The 18,317-nt window shown below is 42.3% G+C and overlaps 1 protein-coding gene across 14 annotated transcripts in view; it reads right to left on the reverse strand.

The window, feature by feature from the left end:
• Map4 (microtubule associated protein 4) overlaps positions 1-18,317 on the reverse strand; it is a 168,424-nt gene that overhangs the window by 7,660 nt on the left and 142,447 nt on the right. For 7 of the 14 annotated variants that reach the window (XM_026389764.2, XM_026389765.2, XM_077796305.1 and 4 more), the window contains 7 exons: positions 12,282-12,388; positions 10,765-10,983; positions 6,996-7,170; positions 6,025-6,084; positions 5,634-5,923; positions 4,227-4,340; positions 1,987-2,079 (listed from right to left, as the gene is read on the reverse strand). In XM_026389764.2, coding sequence (XP_026245549.2) covers positions 1,987-2,079; positions 4,227-4,340; positions 5,634-5,923; positions 6,025-6,084; positions 6,996-7,170; positions 10,765-10,983; positions 12,282-12,388 — 1,058 coding nt within the window. The remainder of the gene's footprint in view (positions 1-1,986; positions 2,080-4,226; positions 4,341-5,633; positions 5,924-6,024; positions 6,085-6,995; positions 7,171-10,764; positions 10,984-12,281; positions 12,389-18,317) is intronic. The other 7 variants (XM_077796306.1, XM_026389772.2, XM_026389769.2 and 4 more) reach the window with 3 other exon arrangements.

The raw sequence follows: 18,317 nt of genomic DNA on the forward strand, positions 1-18,317 counted from the left end.
GCTTGTGGGTATGTTTATTTTTGGGAACAGATATAATACTGTTAGGACTACACGGTGAGTCCACTATTTTTAAATGACATGTTTGTTTAGGGTGGCATTAAGGAGGGGCTAAAGAAAGCTGTAGAGGAACTAAGGACTCTGCTGTCCTTGGTGGCCAGTGTATTCACCCTCATCATCTCACCTGGAGACACTGCTCACACAAGCAGTTTCCCAATACTCTCTAAGGAAGCCTCCTAAAATGAAAATGCTTTACAACAGCACATTCAGCCACACACACCTGTAATCCCAGCAACTCAGGAAGTGAGGCAGGAAGATCCAAGTTTGAGGGCAGCCTCACAACTTAGTGAGGGCCTAAGCAACTCAGGGAGACATTGTCATAAAAAAACAAAAAGGACCGTTATCACTACCAAAACAAAAATAAAATAGCACAATTACCCTCAAAAAAACTCTTGTTTGAAGTCGTGGACATATAGCATGGACAGATCCCAGTATGGTGCTGACTAACTGATAACTGCTCTCAGAGCTCTTATACACACAACATGTATAAATGAATGTCTACATCTCATACAATTTCACTGGGGTAACTGTTTGGTCTGTTTCTACCCAGGCAAAGAACCCAAGAGGAAAAGCTAGTGTGACTGCCTATCTGGGGGTGGGGGGGCACCCTCCTAGGCTGGTTCTCTCCCACTTCAAGCACAAACTGCCTTTCAAAGATTCAGCCACTACAGTTGACTCCATCCCGAGGTTGATTAATATGTGGCCAACACCAGCTGGTCAGGCTCTGTCTGGTCAAAGACTGCTTCAGTCCAGACCAGGAAGAGTTGCTGGGGAAGAAAAGCCTAGGAGGAGCCTGTGACAGGGAGCACTGCCAGGGACAAGAAGGAATGCCTTAGGGACACATTTCTCATAATAAAACTGCTGGTGGCTGTTTGTAGGCCATGGGTATAATTAGAGGAGCAGGGCACAGAGTGGGAAAAGGAAAGGGGAAGCAGGACAGAACTTAACCCAGCTCAGGTCAGTAAGGAGAAGGAACCGAATGAACACAAAGAGAAACTGAGAGGGCAGGGCTACACGCGGATGGCTCCATGACATGCCCCTGGCACCGCCCTGCAGAATCCTGTTTAACTAGGCACTGTTACAGGGACAAGTAAAAAAAAAAAAAAAAACACAGCATTTTCTTCACATACTAAATGAGACTGCCCAGTCTCTCCCTGCATCAGAAGCTCCCCTGTACCTGGAATCACAGTGCTGGCACAGGACGGCAGAAGATAAAAGGTAGGCATTCTGATGGAACAGAGGAAAGGATGACAAAAAGAAAAGGCAGAAAAAGTTGAGCGAAAGAAGGAAGGGATTAGAAAAGAAAAAAAATGGGAGGAAAGAGTAGAAAGTGAAAAGGGAAAAGGAGGCAGTGAAATAAGAGTTCTAGAAGGAAGGGAAATAAAGAGAGAAGCTAGAATAATAAAAGAAATGAAAAAGCAGAGAAGGAGTAGGAGGAAAATGTTAATTCTCTGATTTTATAATGACAAGGATTCAAGAATGGACCTTGGAAACATCTGGATACCTGTCTCAGCGTAGGTACTCCCCAGGAGCTACAAACGTACACAGACCTGTGCATCCCAGGCACAGATACAATAGAGTCAATAGGCCTATACCCCTCACACTAGGTCTCTGACATAGGTGGAGGAAAAACCCAGAGCCTCTCACCCACTGGAGTGAGAAGAGACACATGAATGTCACTGGATGATGTTTTGGGACACCCAGTCCAAACACTTCTGAGCCCTGAGGTTTCCCCTCAATTGACTGGACTGCTTCTTGCAGAAAGCCCCAGGCCAGGCCACTGTGGTCCTGTCTGTAAGAGCAGGGGGTCCTTAGGTTTAGTCTAGACTTATTTTTGATTCAAGGGTAAAAACAGTTTCTTGAATCTTCCCCAGGGCTCCCCACAGTGGGCTATGTCTCAGATACCATCTGGCCAGAGCTTATACTTACATTACCACCTCCAGGGACATGCTTAATATTGTCCTTGGAACCACACTTGGACTGAATATGGCTGTAGCTCACTTTTTTGGAGACTATCTGGACCTGGAGTGTTAGAGAACAGAAAAAAAAACAACACAAAGGGAGAGGGCTGGTTAGATCTGACACAAGGCAGGCTGTGAGTCCACATATGATCACAATGAGCAACAGAGTTACTGTTAAACCTCTGCCCCCACCTTCGGCAAAACAGTGTGGAAAAGCACAGGAAAGGGATTAGAAAGAGCAAGAAAGAGAGTGAAAAGGTGAACAAACAACACGAGGACATAAGCAGTTGTTGCACAAGCACTTCGTGGTTGTTATAGAGCTGGGCTGTGGCTCCCAAGGCCCAGACAGCAGCAGGCCCCTTATGCCCACACCCTCCCATCCATCTTCTTGGCATGCCCCTTCCCCATGAGCTAGGCATACTGTCACTGGTTCTACTCTGTCAGAGTCCTGATCCTCTGGACTTGCTTACCCCTTGAATCTGAGCCCTGGAATTACTACAGCCAGACTCACCCTTGGAAGCAAAGAGTGCTCTGAGAAGCACTGGCAGCTGGCTACCAGGGCACAGATCTGATACTAACAGAAGGAAAGACACTGCTCATATAAGAATGAAGATGGGAACACAAACTTGGGACATTGGCGTTGGGGAAGCATAAACTTCAGCTACAGCAGAAACTTAATCCATCTGTCCAAGGGCTTGAGAAAACACAGCGCAACAGGGGTTTAGGTTTAGACTTATTTTTGATTTGAGGGTAAAAACAGTTTCTTGAATCTTCCAGATGCTTAAATCCTATGCCCTGTGAGTTTCAAGTGCAAAGAGAACAGGCTCAATGGTGGCTGTTAAAGATGCACAATTCCACTGCATTGTATATAAATGGTTCCCTGGAAATGAGCAACACAGGTGCTGGCTCTCAGGTTTGTAACAAAGAATTCTTCTTGGGCCTTCTTGAGAAGGAATAGTTGCTGGGCACGGTGGCATACACCTGTAATCCCAGCAGCTCGGGAGGCTGAGGCAGGAGATCTCCAGTTCAAAGCCAGCCTCAACAACTTAGCAAAGCCCTAAGCAACTCAGTGAGACCCTGTCTCTACATAAAATACAAAATAAGGCTGGGGATGTGGCTCAGTGGTCAAGTGCCCCTAAGTTCAATCTCCAGTACCCAAAAAAACAAAAACAAGGAATACTTGCCAGCTTCCTTCCTTTGCTTCAGAGCTGGAGGGATTGTGCAAATGCTGCAGCCCCCAGACTGCAGAGTTCCCCACAGAATACAGAAACCCACCAGGAGAAACTCGAACCTGTATAGGTTGTCGCAGCATACCTTGTCATTTCTTGCTTTCTTCACAACTGTTTTTGTTTGTTTTGTGGTGCTGGGGATTGAACCCAGGGCTTTGCTCATGCCAGGCAAGGTGCTCTGCCACTGAGCTACAACCCCAGTCTTCCTTCTTCACAACTTTACCGATGAATAATTGGTTAGAAAACTACTTCCGAATGAGCTCTTGTCTGAGCCAGGGACCAGAAGCCATGGTACAACCTTCTTTACCTCCTCTCTACTACATATGCACTGTATGAGTTTTTTGGTCCCTAAGGGTTGAAGCCCAGGCATCCATTGGCCAGAGAGGTCCACCCACAGTAGGTAGGAAGGGCCTGCTTCCAGGGTGTGGAGATAGAGGAAGGAACCTCTACCCTCCAGGAGATGCTGTTATTCCTTAGACCTAGGTGGGTTTTTACTGGGGATGAGCATCGCAAATTTCAGTTAAGAGGTTACCTGAGGAATCAGGACAAATGAAACTATCTCCACATTCAGCAGTTTTATGAGAAAGGCCTTCTAATTCAATTAGAGAATGGGCTGCAGAGTTCTGGGTACTGGAAAATCACCAGTGCCCTGTCTTATGAGAAAGAACCTGGGTGTCCTGTATGTTTTTACACATAGATCAAGGTCACGTGAAGGAAGTGACTGAAAGCATTTAAATCCATTCTATTCAGCTGAGCCGATAGTCCTCAAGGGGCTAATGGGCTCCCACTCTCTTAGCTTTCAGGAATAATAAAAAAAACTTTCTGATGGCCGAGTCATCAAGCAGAGGAAGGAACATGGGAAAGAAGTAGAAACTAGTCAAGGACAAGAAAAACGTATAATAGAAGAGAAAATGACTCATGCTGGAAGAAAAGTGTTACCATCTTTACTTCCCCAGAGGGAAGTCTAAACAGAACTCACTTTCCCAGCAGGCGGTTTCTGCACACTTGCAATGGGGCTGGATGCTTTAGTGACTGCGTTAGGTTCAGGCTTTCGAGTTGTAGCCACTGCCTCTGTTTTTTTCTCTATTTTGGCCTGGATGGAGATAAAGGGAGGGCAAATTTCAAACCAAGAGGATGAGAGTCCAAATGCTAAGAAAAGAAGGCAGCAGGGAACTCAAGTCCAGGCCCCCAGGTAGAAGCACCACCTTTGTTCCTAGAAAGAACATACACGTTTCCTGGGCTACACCAAGCCAGAGATTTCTGAGTGGAAAAGCTGCAGGCCAAAATCTCAGCCAGAGGAAGAGATCAAGATGCCACTTACAGAGAAAAAAGGCACAAAGGAAGGCTGAGAACACCAAATTAGTGATTTTCTTCTGAATGTGTGTGAGGTGTGTTTTTTCAAATCATGATGTCCTCCCATCTAATGTTCTGATACACCCCCTAAGTGAACTGCCATGGCCACAGGGAGCCACTACTGGTGACGGGAAGTGTCATATTCTTCAGATATAATTGAATAGAAAATAATTCAATCCACAGACCAAGTTATTCAAGACCTTCTGAACCTAAGAAGAGCAAAAAGATAGGGAAAAGCACAGCCTAGGAGCTAGGCGAGCACTCTACCACTGAGCCACAACCCCAGCCCTCCTTCCTCAATTTTTAAGCTCTGGATTGAAGGAATTTATGTATCGTACCCTGGATGATGATGGTATAGTTTAAGTGCCAGTAAGAATATAAGAGATGAGGTTACTATTCCAGGGACTTGAACAGTCTCAAATGGACTTCTGATACCAACTTTTCCATACATTGAGCACCCATGCTTGCTAACAGTTAACACACAGTTCTGGAATCCACACAACCAGAACATTCTTGAAATGAGTGCTGTCTTTTTCCTTAACTGTACTCCCAGCATAATCCTGTTGTTTTGGAAAGCCAGAGGCTTGTAGCATAACTCATCCTGGCCACAAGAGGTCACCTCAGTCCTCTTTCAGACAGACTCCACCCAAGTCAGGCTGCCTTCTGCCTAGCCTTACATTTATTGTGCAGGGTAAGACCAGGAAAACCTGGGTTTAGATCATTATCTCTCACCCTCACAGTCTCTGAGGGATCCTCTGTTTCCTTTGTAAAACAGAAGAATCCTTTGCCTTCAAGCAAAAAACCTAAACCCCATCCATAAGAACTGGAAGCCCCTCTGACTGAGATGCAAAAAGAAAGCTCAGAGCTGGGTCCACCCTTCCCTGCTGCTGGGGTAAAGCCCACTACAGAGCCCAGGCTAAAATTCCCTGACACTGAATCCAATGTCCTAACAGTCCCACTTGTTTGGTGGCTGGGTGTGGCAGTGGAGAAGCAAGGGCTAGCATGCCAAGAACCTTAAGCTCTCTGAACTCACCCGGCCACCTCCAGGCTGATGCTTGATGTTTTCTGTGGAGCCGACCTTGGAGCGGACATTCTTCAGATCAGGGATAGAGGCATTGGTGGCCAGGCGATTCAGCCTGGGGGCAGAGGAGCTGGGCTTGGCTAAGGTGGGCTTCTTGTCCATGGGAGTTGTAGAAGGCCGGGGAGGTGTGGGAGTAGACTTGACTCGAGTGGAAGCCACCCCTGTTGGAAGTGCTGCCCCAGTGGGAGTGGTGTTTTTCTTCACAGAACTGGTGGAGGTGGTCTTTGAACGATTCAAGTCAGCTGCAAGGTAGGAGTGAGAGGTAGCAAGGGTTCATGGGGAGAGCAAAGGGGAATAGTAAAGATACAGAGAAGTGGGGATCCGAGTGGGGGTGGGATGTTACCTGGTGCAGACTTTGCAGTCATCTTCTTCACTTCTGCAGGTTTCCCCTCAGTCTTAATGGCTGCACAAACATTAATAAAACATTTAACCAACTGACCTACTGAATGGCTCACCTGATGCTGAGATTTATCACTTTCAACAATTACTAAATGAGCCAGGGACTGTGCTAGTCTCTGGAATAGAATAGTAAATTAGATAGTCATGTAAAGTCCTCAACCCCGTGTAGTTCAGGAGGTAAGGCACTGTGTCTTATTCTTCTCTGAAGTCCCGACAATGTCTTCAATATGGTCTTACAAGAAGGTCATCAATATATATCTATAAAATTGAATTTCCCTTTCCTTTCTTTCTCTCTTCTGTGTGTTTCTCTGTGTGTTGTACTTGAGATTAAACTACAGGCCTCACACATGCTAAGCAAGCCTTGAGCTCCATCTCCAGCCTTTCTTTTTAAATTTCGAGACAGGTCCTCACTAAGTGGCCTAGGCTTGTTATTTTCCTGACGCAGCCTTCCAAGTTACTGGAATTACAGGCATTTGCCACTGCACTGAGTTCTTTTATTTCCTTTTTGTTCTTTTGTGGTGCTAAAAACCAAAGGGCCTAGTAAACACTAGGCAAGCACTCTATCACTGAGTTACACTCTCAGCCCTGAACTGCTTGTTTCTTCTCATCGTATAAGCTGATGGTAACTAAATACTGGGAGCTGTGGAATCACTAAGAAAGGAACAATAAATTCTACCTGGGAGTTCATGACAGTACCCTCCACTCAAAATTTTTCTGAATACACGCAACTACTAAGCTCACACAATGCTCAAGAACTGTTAAGAAACTAGGCCCATCACGCTGCCACTGAGCAGTGCACCCACTGAGGAATGGCATAAGCAGGTCCACACAGCCAGTGATGCCAGCTGTAGCTAGGGTGGGGGCAAGGCCCCTTCTCACTGGTTCTCCTGGGAAGGAGGCACAGGTAATACTCACTAGTGGGTCGTTTGGGCAGTGGCATGGGGGGACTTTTATTGCTTGGCGCAGCCGAGGCAGCTGCAGTAGCTTTCGGAGCGGCTGGGGTGCTCTTGGGTCCAGGTCTGAGGGCTGGGGCAGAGGTGGGCTTGGATGGTAAGGCCCGCTTCTCAGGAGTCTTTGCCTCTGCAACGGACTAGAAATAGAACAGCAGGAATAAGGGCTGCAGGTCAGCAAGAATCACAGAAGAAATACCACAAGAGGGTTCTATGTGAGCATGCACCAGAGAATGGGGGTGGAGGACACTATGGGTATAACACCTACTGAAAGGAAAATATACATAGCTCTAAGAACAAAGTCCTCCAGACAAAGTAAGAAATTGGTCACGTTGGATGCTATGATCTGAAGTTAGGAAACAAGGTTAAACTACCTCACGGCAGTGTGAGTGAACAGGCCTCAAAGTTTATCATACCACGGCCTACAGAATCCACTATAAACAAGTACCTCACTAGACAAGATTAAATAAACACATAAGCAAAACAAAAACTAAAAGTGTTGTTTAGCTAAATTCAGCCACTCCTTTGGCTAACATACCCCCAGAGAATGCTGAGAAGGTTAGGGCTGCTGCAGATGGAGAAACTACAACCAAACCAGGTCAGAAGCCTGAAATGCAGCACTAGTGTGGACCCTAACTCACAGTATGTTCTCAGACAAATCATGGAGTCCCTCCTGAGCTTTATTTGCACATGTACATAAAAGAAATTACAAGAGCATCACTAAAGACCAGCTTTGAGAACATGTAATACCAGGGAATAGAGAATGCTAGATCTCTGAACAGAGACAATGGAAAAGGGCAGGCCCAGGCAACAGAGTGGGTGAGAAGCACTAGTGTCACAGCTGGGAATTGAGAGCAGAAGGAAAAGTTTCTTCAGGGTGAATGTAAAGCATCTGGGCCACTCAAGTTTTTCTTACATGGAGGCTGGGAACATCTCACTACTGAGGAATGGAAAGTATCAATTTAACCTGTTGGGATGAAGACTTTTTTTTAAAGTTCTTATTTTTTATTTTTATTATAGATGGACAGAATGCCTTTATTTATTTTTATGTGGTGCTGAGGATCAAACCCAGTGCCTCACGCATGCTAGGCAAGCACTCTGCCTCTGAGCTACAGCCCCAGCACAGACATTATTTTGATAAGCAAATATACCATGTTACTCAAGAGAGGAAGCCAAACCACAGACACAGTGGGCCCAGCTTTTTTATAACAAGAGAAACAGCAACAGAGAGAGCAGGATGTTCATGGAGACAAGGAGGATAATGTTTAAGTGGCGAGTCGGCTAGGGAGGTGCACAGAAATTAAAGGCTGGCATCCAATCAAATCCAGCCTGAGTCTGCCAATGCAGGTTAATGGTGTGAAGAACCTGAAAAATGAAATCAGAGGAACTGGTTCTGCTACTAGCTCTGTAGAGTACATTTTGTAGGATTTTTTGCAGAGGAGTTCCCTCTGATTGCTATAAAATTAAAGACCCAAACCAGATGCTCTCTGGGGTCTTCTTCAAACTTTACAGATTATGACTAATATTCAATCATGATTGCTTTTACTATTGAAGTAGTAAAAGCAATCATGATTACATAAATGTACTAGTACAAGTTACTTGGGATAGAGATCTCTAAAGGAGAGCACACCTGTAATCCCAGCAAGCAGGGAGGCTGAGGCAGTAAGATCTTAAACTCAAGATCAGTCTCAGCAACTTAGGAAGACCCTATCTCAAAATAAAAAGGGGCTGAGGATGTTGCTCAGTGGTTAAGCGGACCTGGGTTCAATCTCTGGCAACAAAAAAAATGAAAAAAAAAAAAGGATTGGGATTTAGCACCTCCAGACTAAAACTCTCCCCAGGATCCTTCCCCCGCTGAAAAGGATATAGCATCCTTTAGACATCAATCTCTTAACATCGGCTTAACAAGTTCTAGGACCAGCCTGCACTTTGTAACTGCAGTTATTTTGCTGTTTCTCAATTTATATTTTCTCCTCTGCCAGAATCAGAGACCTATTTGTTTTCCTGACTAGAGTTTTCTTTGTCTTTGTTTGTTTCTATAAATCTTTCTGTCTAAATCAGAGTAGAAATTATACACTTTAGTTTCCCTTGATCCTTATGTTAAAAAAAAAAAAAAGCTATAATAAAACAGTGCTGGGGCTGAGGATGTGGCTCAAGCGGTAGCGCGCTCCCCTGGCATGCGTGCGGCCCGGGTTCGATCCTCAGCACCACATACCAACAAAGATGTTGTGTCCGCCGAGAACTAAAATAAATAAATAAATAAATTCTCTCTCCCTCTCCTCTCTCTTAAAAAATAAAATAAAATAAAATAAAACAGTGCTGTATAGGCCCCTGAGTACCAGGACAGTTCTGGAGTTAGACCAAGGCTCATACACTGGCTTTACTACTTATCAGCACATACTTTAGGACGGTGATTTAATGAAGGTTAAGTTAAGCATCCTCAACTATAAAATGAAAATATTATACTGTGTTATGTGGGTAATTAAGAGAAAGAACTTTATGATATGAAAAAACTAATAATAGTACATTCATTTTTTATTATTATTATTATTGAGTGAAACTTCACTTGACAGCTTCCCTCCTCCTTACACCCTCTTCTTGCTCCCCAGAAGCCTCAGGGAGGATGTAGCACTATGGATACTGTCACCTTCCCTCTACTCTCATACTTACACAAATTGTTTCTAAGGATCCAGAAACATTTGCCCCCTGGGTAAATGAGGATCAGAGAAAAAGCTTTCAAAGCTTTTATTATTCCTAGTCTATGATAGGATTTCTTATTTCTTAAGGGTTTCAATCTAGACTACAATTCCTAAATTCTACCAGATTTGTTTTTTCCTTCCTTTCTTTACTTTTCTTTTTCCTTTCATTCTTCCTCCCTTCCTTTTTCTGTTTCTCTCTTCCTTGCAATCCTGGGGATGAAGCCCAGAGCCTTGTACATACTAGCTAAGCATTTCACCACTAAGCAATATCCCCATCCCTTAACCAGTTTTCTTTACAAGATTAAATTAACAAGATAACTTATTTGCCACTGTGTTTTTAAAAGAGTACCATGAGGCTGACCTAAAAGATCTTTTCAAAAAAAGCAAGAGTTTAAGGAAGGCAGCCACATCCTCCACCCATACTTTCTCCCTGGAACAATTCTGTAAAGCTACTGTGGCTCTAAATGTGACCGTTTCTGGGTTATAAAGAGGGTGGGTGACCTGGAAAACTGGAAAATATTAGAAGTAGCCAAGTGAGAAGTGTCCTAATGCCAAAAGCAAACTAAGTTGTCACATGATACTAGAACATGCTGAGATCAGCTGAGAGAGCCAGTATATTGCTGAAGTAATAGGCAAAATTCTCTTCTGCAGGATGATTAAAGAGAAAAGAAAATAATCAAATTTGGCAGGGGTATTTCACCAAAAAAGTCTGATTAATATGTGGAGGAGGGGAAACCAATTAACAAGTACATAAGTGTAAAGAATGAGGAGAAGTTAGTTGAGACAAAGGAGGAGGACCAATTATAGATTACCTCCAACCGTAGATGGGATATTGCCTCCAACCAGGGCAAGGAAAGATAAAAAAGGGTTTTAGAGTGTTATGGCTGCATCACTGGGTCCCTGGACTGTTTTTCAAAGTACCCTTCTTCTTTTCCCCTTGTCTTTTCCTAATTCCACCAGTCTGAGTCCATCATCTGGCGGCAACAAGAGCCTATGAGACATGGACATAGGCATAGTATTTGGGTCACTACTTACCTTTGGCTTCACGTCTTTTGCAGGTAAGATGGAAGGCCTGGCAGTGGCAGCAGCAGGGCGTTTGGGTGGGGCAGCTGGTACTAAGCCTGAAGAAAGGCTCATAGGTTTTTTATTCGACCCACCAGAGGTGGTGGGAGCTGGTGGCTGCTTAGGGAGAGAAGTGGGCTGTGTTTTGGCTTTCGATGTTGAAGTCTTTGCAGGTTGAGTGGTGGCCAAAGGCTTTAGGTTGATGGTTTTTTATTTTATTTAAAAAGGTTTTTTTAAAGACCAACATCAAACACACAGAAAAGAATAAAAACAAATTAAAAAAGTATAAATTGCACAATTCAAAGTAAAATTATAAGCAATGAGGATTGATGCAACTGAAAATTAGCATTCCTTTCTTCTGAGCTCAGTAAATAGGAGAGGGACCACAGAACAGAAAACTGGGAATTCTCTCTTTGTTTTCTCTCTCTCTCTCTCCCTGGGAATTGAACCCAGGGGCACTTTACCACTGAGCTACATCCCTAGTTTTTTTTTTTTTTTTTTTCCCATTCTGAGACAGGGTCTAGCTAAATTGCTGAAGCTGGCCTGGAACATGCTATCCTTCTGCATCAGCCTCCTGAGTTGCTGGAATTACAGGTATGTGCCACCAATTTTTTTTTTTTTCCTGCAGTGATAGGGATCAAGCTCAGGATCTCACACATACTCAGTAAACATCCTACCACTGAGCTACAACTACAGTCCCTCTTTTTCTTTTCTTTTCAGTCCTGGGATGAAATCCAGCATCTTGTACATTCTAAGCACGAATTCTCCCACTGAACTACACCCTCCAGTCCTATGGGAGTTATTTCTTAATGACAGGGCTACAGTCTAGCAGTTTGACATCTGAAAATTTAAAATTCAGTAATAGCTTTACATTATTAACCATCTTTGGGGGCTACAATAATTCTATAAAGAAAATCATCAGCAAGTGTTTAAGGCATTATTATCTGTATTTTTTTTTTTTTTTTCCTGAGATGGGGTCTTGCTATCTTGCCCTGGTTGGCTTCTAACTCATTAATTTGTCTCAGCCTCCTGAGTAGCTGAGAGTACAGGTATACTCTGGTCTGCCTTTTATTGCCTGTATCTTGATGGGGCAACAACACTACATCCCAAAGTGTAGCCTTGAACTTTGCACTAAGTACAAGTAAGGGTCTAAAGCTATGATCTACCTTAAAAATCTGCATTCCCTTTTCATGAACATAGATTTCAGAATACTTCTGCAATTATTCTTTTTGTTATTCTTAAGGGAAGCAGCAACAACCTCTATAGTACATTTTTATAGCTATATAAGGTAAAATGGTGAAAGGCAGAAAATTTAAATCTTAGGCTACTATGGTAAAATGGGAATATAAGATATTTTCTAAGCACTGGATCAAAATTGAGGATGGCCTCATAATAAGCTCAGAAAAAAGAAACTACATTCATGATTCAAGCAATAATAGCAGAAGGTACTATCCTAAAGAATAAAAGATAATCACCATTCTGGCACCTACCTTTGTTTTCTTCTCTGGGCTTGGTGGGAGCTCCTTGTTTGGTGGGGTAGTGATGTCATTTCCGGCCACACTCACAGCAGCCTTTCCTTCTTCTGGCCTGGCTATTCCTAAGTTGTGGAAGTAAATGGGAATTATTCTAAGCAAATGTTTTTAACATCCATTTTGAAAAGTCAAGGCTTAGCAGAGCAAACTAGCAGTTCATTCTGAAAAAAATTCACAGGGCTATGCTGCTGTAATGTGGACAAGATTCCTAAGTTCTCACTGCAGTAGAGGCTAATTTTAGATTCCAAAGATTCAGGGAAGTTGTCCTTCTGGAGAAAGCAATCTAAGTGGGACTTGTACAAATGATCAGTGGAAAGAAATGGTCCTTAAAGCTTCTTTTCTTTTCCCTGGAGACCAGCAAAAGGTTGTCACCTAACCATTTGCTCTAAGAACACACAAGGGAAAAAAAACCTCTTCCACCAATTTATCTTTTAGAATAAAAGTTGCTAAGAGATGGGGTGAGAGCCAAGAGATCATCTAATATCCTCCCCTTACTTCCTTTCCCTGTAAAGAATCACTTTATGGAAGATGAGAGATAAGTTCTTGCTCTAGTTCTTGCAGTGACCTAGATTTCCAACAAGGCGAGGAGATCTATGCAACCAAACTCAGGACCAGAAATAAAATCTAGTGTGCCTAAGGCAGAGTAGAGGGGTTACTTCAGAGTTCAACAGGGCTATGCCTCAAAGCACAAAAATACCTGAAATTTATAACCCTGGTGTGAGAGAAGGGTCTTTGTAAATGGCAGAAAATCTAGAATGACTTTAGGGGGAAAAAAAAAGACAATAAAAGACAAATGTTTAACAGAAATAAAATTTGTAAATGTTATATCAAAGACAAATAGCTTTTTATATAAATAACTACTCCTAATGAATAACTCTTTTACAAAGGCCAAAGCCATGAGAAAAAAAAATAATCAAAATTGCAGTGGTGCATGCCTATAATCCCAGCAACTCAAGAGGCTGAGACAGGAGGACTGCAAGGTCGAGGCCAGCCTCACCAACTCTGTGAGGCCCCTAAGCAATCTGGCAAGACCCTGTTCAAAATAAAAAATAAAAATGGCTAAGGACGTGGCACTGTGGTTAGGCACCCACAGGTTCAATCTTAATACCAACACACATACACACTATAGTTAATCTTTTGAAATATGAAAAGTTTCTCTTAGTTGTGGTAAGAAAAAATTGAAAGCCAATGAAATGCCATTTTAACCTAATAGTGTAAAAATAAAAATCCTAAAATTCTATAATTGTTGGGGGACAAGAAGAGGAAACACAACAGAAGGTATATCATGAAGCTATTTGTTTAGAAAGGGATGGGGAAAATTTAGTATTATAAATACATTTGTATGTGTATTTCATTTGGAGAGGTACCGGGCACTGAATTCAAGGGCACTCAACCAATGAGCCATATCCCAGCCCTATTTTGTATTTTACTGTGAGACAGGGGCTCACTGAGCTGCTTAGGGCCTTGCTTTTGCTGAGGCTGGCTTTGAATTCATGATCCTTCTGCCTCAGTCTCCTGAGCTGCTAGGATTACAGATGTGTTATGCATGGATTGTATGTGTATTTTAAAAGGATCTTCAGAAGGGCCATTAGAAAACAAAACAGCAACCACCTAAAGGGTTTACGGATGGGGTCTGGGTAGGACAGGACACGAAACTGGGGAAGTTTGGAGTATTAAAGCTTTTGCGATTCTTAAAACTTTTCCGATTCTCAGGAAGTTGTAAAGATGTATATAGGGAAGTCCTGTGTACCCTTTGGAAGCTTTTAAGCTATAAATTTGATTCCTTTAATGGTTACCCAGGTTTATCTATTTCATCTTGGTTGCATTTGAGTAATTTATGGTTTTCAAATAAATGGTTCATTTCTTTTGGGATGCTGAACTTAATTATTAATTTAACAGCTGAAGTGATACCCAATTTCACTTCTATATTTGTGATTTCTGCTTTCTCTCTTTTTAATGTCAGTTCTGTCAAAGATTTGTCATTTTCACTGATATCATAAAAAGAATAAGTTTTTGGTTTAACTGATTTTCTCTATTTTCTTATTTACAATATTACTGATTTCTGATCCCTCCCTTCCTGCTTGCTTTTCTTCCTTCCCCCCCACCCCCCACCATTTTCTGGGGACTGAACCCAGGAGGCAAAACCCACTAGGCAAAATCCCCAGCCCTTTTAATTTTGAGACAGGGTCTTCCTAAATTGCCAGGGCTGGCCCTGAACTTGGAATCCTCTTACTTCTGTCTCGAGAATTACTGGGATTATAGGCACATGCCACTGCACCAGGCTTTTTCTAGGGCGCTTAACCACTGAGCCACATCCTTGGCCATTTTTATTTTTGTGACAGGGTCTCACTAGATTGCTTACAGCCTCAAATTGCTTACAGCCTCACCAAATTGCCGGAGGCTGGCTTTGAACCTGTGATCCTCCTTCCCTTCGCGAGCTGCAGGATTACAGGCATGCATCTGTAATTTTTACTTTCAGCCTATCTATGTTCTTATGTTTGACATTAATTTTTTTGAGATAGCATACTCTTACAATCTGTCTTTTCATTGTAATGTCCAGACCATCTGCACTTCAATTATTAATATTTTAGGGCTTATTTAAATCTGACACTTTATTATTTAACCGTTCCTTTTTTTTTTAATTTTAATATTTATTTTTTAGTTCTTGGCGGACACAACATCTTTGTTTGTATGTGGTGCTGAGGATCGAACCCGGGCCGCACGCATGCCAGGCGAGCGCGCTACCGCTTGAGCCACATCCCCAGCCCTTAACCGTTCCTTTTGTTTCTCATTCTTCTTCTCTTTTCTAGCATTCCAGTGGGTTACTTGAACAATTTTTAGAATTTTATTTTTAATGTTTTAAATATATTACTTTGTATTTCTCTTGTTCTAGATATTACATACAATACACATATAGTCTACTGTGTCAATGTTTTATTACTTTGTACAACTGAAACCTAACATTATTTATAATCCTTTACCTTTTAAAAATAAAATCTTAGTGGGACTGGGGTTGTGGCTCAGTGGTAGAGTGCTGGCCTAGCACACATGAGGCACTGGGTTAGATCCTCAGCACCATACAAAAATAAAATAAAGGTATTGTGTCCATCTACAACTAAAAAATAAACATTTGAAAAAATAAAATCTTAGTATTTCTTCTTCATATACTGAGTATTACATCAGAAGATCTTATGATTTTTGCTTCAAATATCTAATATAGATTTAATATTTATTTTTTTAGTTTTCGGCGGACACATCTTTGTTTGTATGTGGTGTTGAGGATCGAACCCGGGCCGCACGCATGCCAGGCGAGAGCACTACCGCTTGAGCCACATCCCCAGCCCCTCTAATATAGATTTAAGAACTCATCAGGGGAATAGTTTATTAAATTTACCCCTAGTTATACTCATCCCGTTGTTGCTCTTTCATTTCCAAAATTCTAAGCCTCTGTGTTGTCCTATTTTTTCTTTTTGGAGAGCTTCCTTTTGCCATTATCTAAGGATATCTCTACTAGCAACAAATACCCTTAGTGTTCCTTTATCTGAGAATGGCTTTATTTCCCTTTCAGTCCCAGACGGTTTTACCAAACATGGAATTTGCAGTTGACAATTCTTTTAGCACTTGAAAAACACTGTGTCACTTCCTTTGCCCTCCATAGTTTCTGGTTTAAAAAAAAAAAAAAAATGCTGTCATTTAAATTGATATTCCCCTACAGGTATCACAACATTTCTCCCCAGTTGTTTTTAAAATTGTTCTCTTTGTCTTTAGTTTATAAAAGTTGTTATTTTTGTTGCTATTATTTTTACAGTCCTGAGGATTCAACCTGATATGCTTTACCACTGAGTTACATCCTCAGCCTTTTTTGAGTCTAAATTGCTGAGGCTAACCTCAAACTTGTGATCCTCTTGCCTCAGTCTCCCAAATCACTGGAACAATAGGCATGGGCCACTATACCTGGCTTTTTTTTTTAATTTTTAATTTTGTTATTTTAGCAGGCAATCATCCTGTTTATTTTTAATATTTAGGCTATGGTTATAGTTCTAGTGGAAATTTTGTTTTCAGAGTCCCTGCAATACAGTTCTGACTGACTGTGTTCTGGCTCTGCTGAGGCTCTTAATCCCTACTGGTACTGCCTGAAAGGGCTGAAAGCAATTTCTTGGGCCACCGAGTATCACTAAGTGGGGGCTGAGTGATAATGTAGCCACGGAATGAAGATAACTTCTCCTGGTCTGTTCTCTGGCTGCTTGGGTGGGAAGTTTGATCTCACAGGGCTGCTGAGGGTGGGAAGTACCTACCAGGGCTAAAGTTTTCTGCTGCTAGAGGAAAGGAGATAGAGGAAACCTATCAAGGTATCCTTCTGCCAATAGACAGAGGGCTGCTAGATACCAGGCTTATAGGTACTGATGGTGCTGTCACCTGGTGAAGGGCAAGGGATGGGCCTCCCTGTAACTCCTGCCAGTGTGGGTGGGTCAGGTCTACAGCTCCTGCTGACTGTGAAGTACACAATTAGTAGGTCCTCATATGCTCCCTGACAAAGCATCTACAGCCAACTGAGCCTAAGCTAGGTGTGGGTAGGGACATGGGGTTCACCAGCAGATCTTTGCTGGGGCCTTTCCTAGTATTTTTGCAAGAGAAAGCAGGCTTTTCTTTCTTTTTTCTTCTGCCTGCCTCCCTCCCTTCCTTCCGTTAATTTTATTCTTGTCTGTTTGTTGGTAATTCCAGTTTTCAGGCCTTTCCAGTGCCCAGAGATATATAGAAGATTAAAAAAGAAATCTCCAGGGCTGGGGATGTGGCTCAAGTGGTAGCGCGCTCGCCTGGCATGCGTGCGTGCGGCCCGGATTCGATCCTCAGCACCACATACCAAAAAAAGATGTTGTGTCCACCGAGAACTAAAAAATAAATATTAAAAATTCTCTCTCTCACTCTATCTTTAAAAATAAATAAATAAATAAAAATTAAAAAGGCTGGGGATATGGCTCAATAGTTAAGCATCCTGGGTTCAATCCCCAGTACCAAAAAAAAAAAAAAAAAAAAGAAATCTCCACCTGAGGCTAAGGCAGGAGGATCTGATTTGAGGCAGCCTTGGCAACTCAGCAAGACTCTGTCTTAAAAAATAAAAAGGGCTGGGGTATATCTCAGTGGTAGAGCACCTCTATGTTCAATCCCCAGTGTAGTACTGTTAATTAAGTCCTGAGATACCTACGCAGTCTGCCTTCTTTCCACCTTTCAGATTCCTTCATGGAATTCAGTTAAATTATCCCCAGAGTATCTGGTTGTATTTACTGGGAGGAGTAGGAAAAAGTGAGTTGACACCATCTTGTATTGGTAGGAGGTTTTTTAATGTGGAGCTTTTTGTACTTTTTGATGTCTGAACCATATGTATTTTTAGTCAAAACTTGAATTTAAGTTTTTAAAAATATAAAGGGGAAGACAGAAGAAGAAAAAAAAAAAACCTCACAAAACCCTGAGTATGGTAGTAAATGCCTGAAATCCCAGCAACTCAGGAGGCTGAAGCAGAAGAATGGGGAGTTCAAGAATACCCTGGGCAATATAACAAGACCACATGTCCAAAAAAAAGCCAGGCATTAGAAGTGCATGCCTGTAATCCCAATGATTTGGGAGGCTGAGGCAGGAGGATAAAGTTCAAGGCCTCAGCAACTTAGGGAGACTGTCTCAAAGAAGAAAAAGGGCTAGATGGGCTCAGTAGTTAAGCACCCCTGGGGTTCAATCCCTGGTATCAAAAAGGAAAAAAAGGAAAAAAAAAAAAAAAAAAGGCAAACCCAACCATTGTGCAAATTTGATAATGCTTGTGTTCTGTTCTATAGTCTGCTGAAGGAAGGTCTTCTTAAATGTCCAACTTGCTGTTGGCTCCAGATCACCATAAATATTTTTCAGGAGGCATGGGATTTTTCAGTAAACAACATGAATACTTCATGAAGTCTGATTGCCTATGATATAGAAACGCAGCTGTACAAATATATGTCCTTATATGTA

Source organism: Urocitellus parryii, chromosome 3, assembly GCF_045843805.1.
Source record: "Urocitellus parryii isolate mUroPar1 chromosome 3, mUroPar1.hap1, whole genome shotgun sequence".
NCBI classification, from domain to species: domain Eukaryota; kingdom Metazoa; phylum Chordata; class Mammalia; order Rodentia; family Sciuridae; genus Urocitellus; species Urocitellus parryii.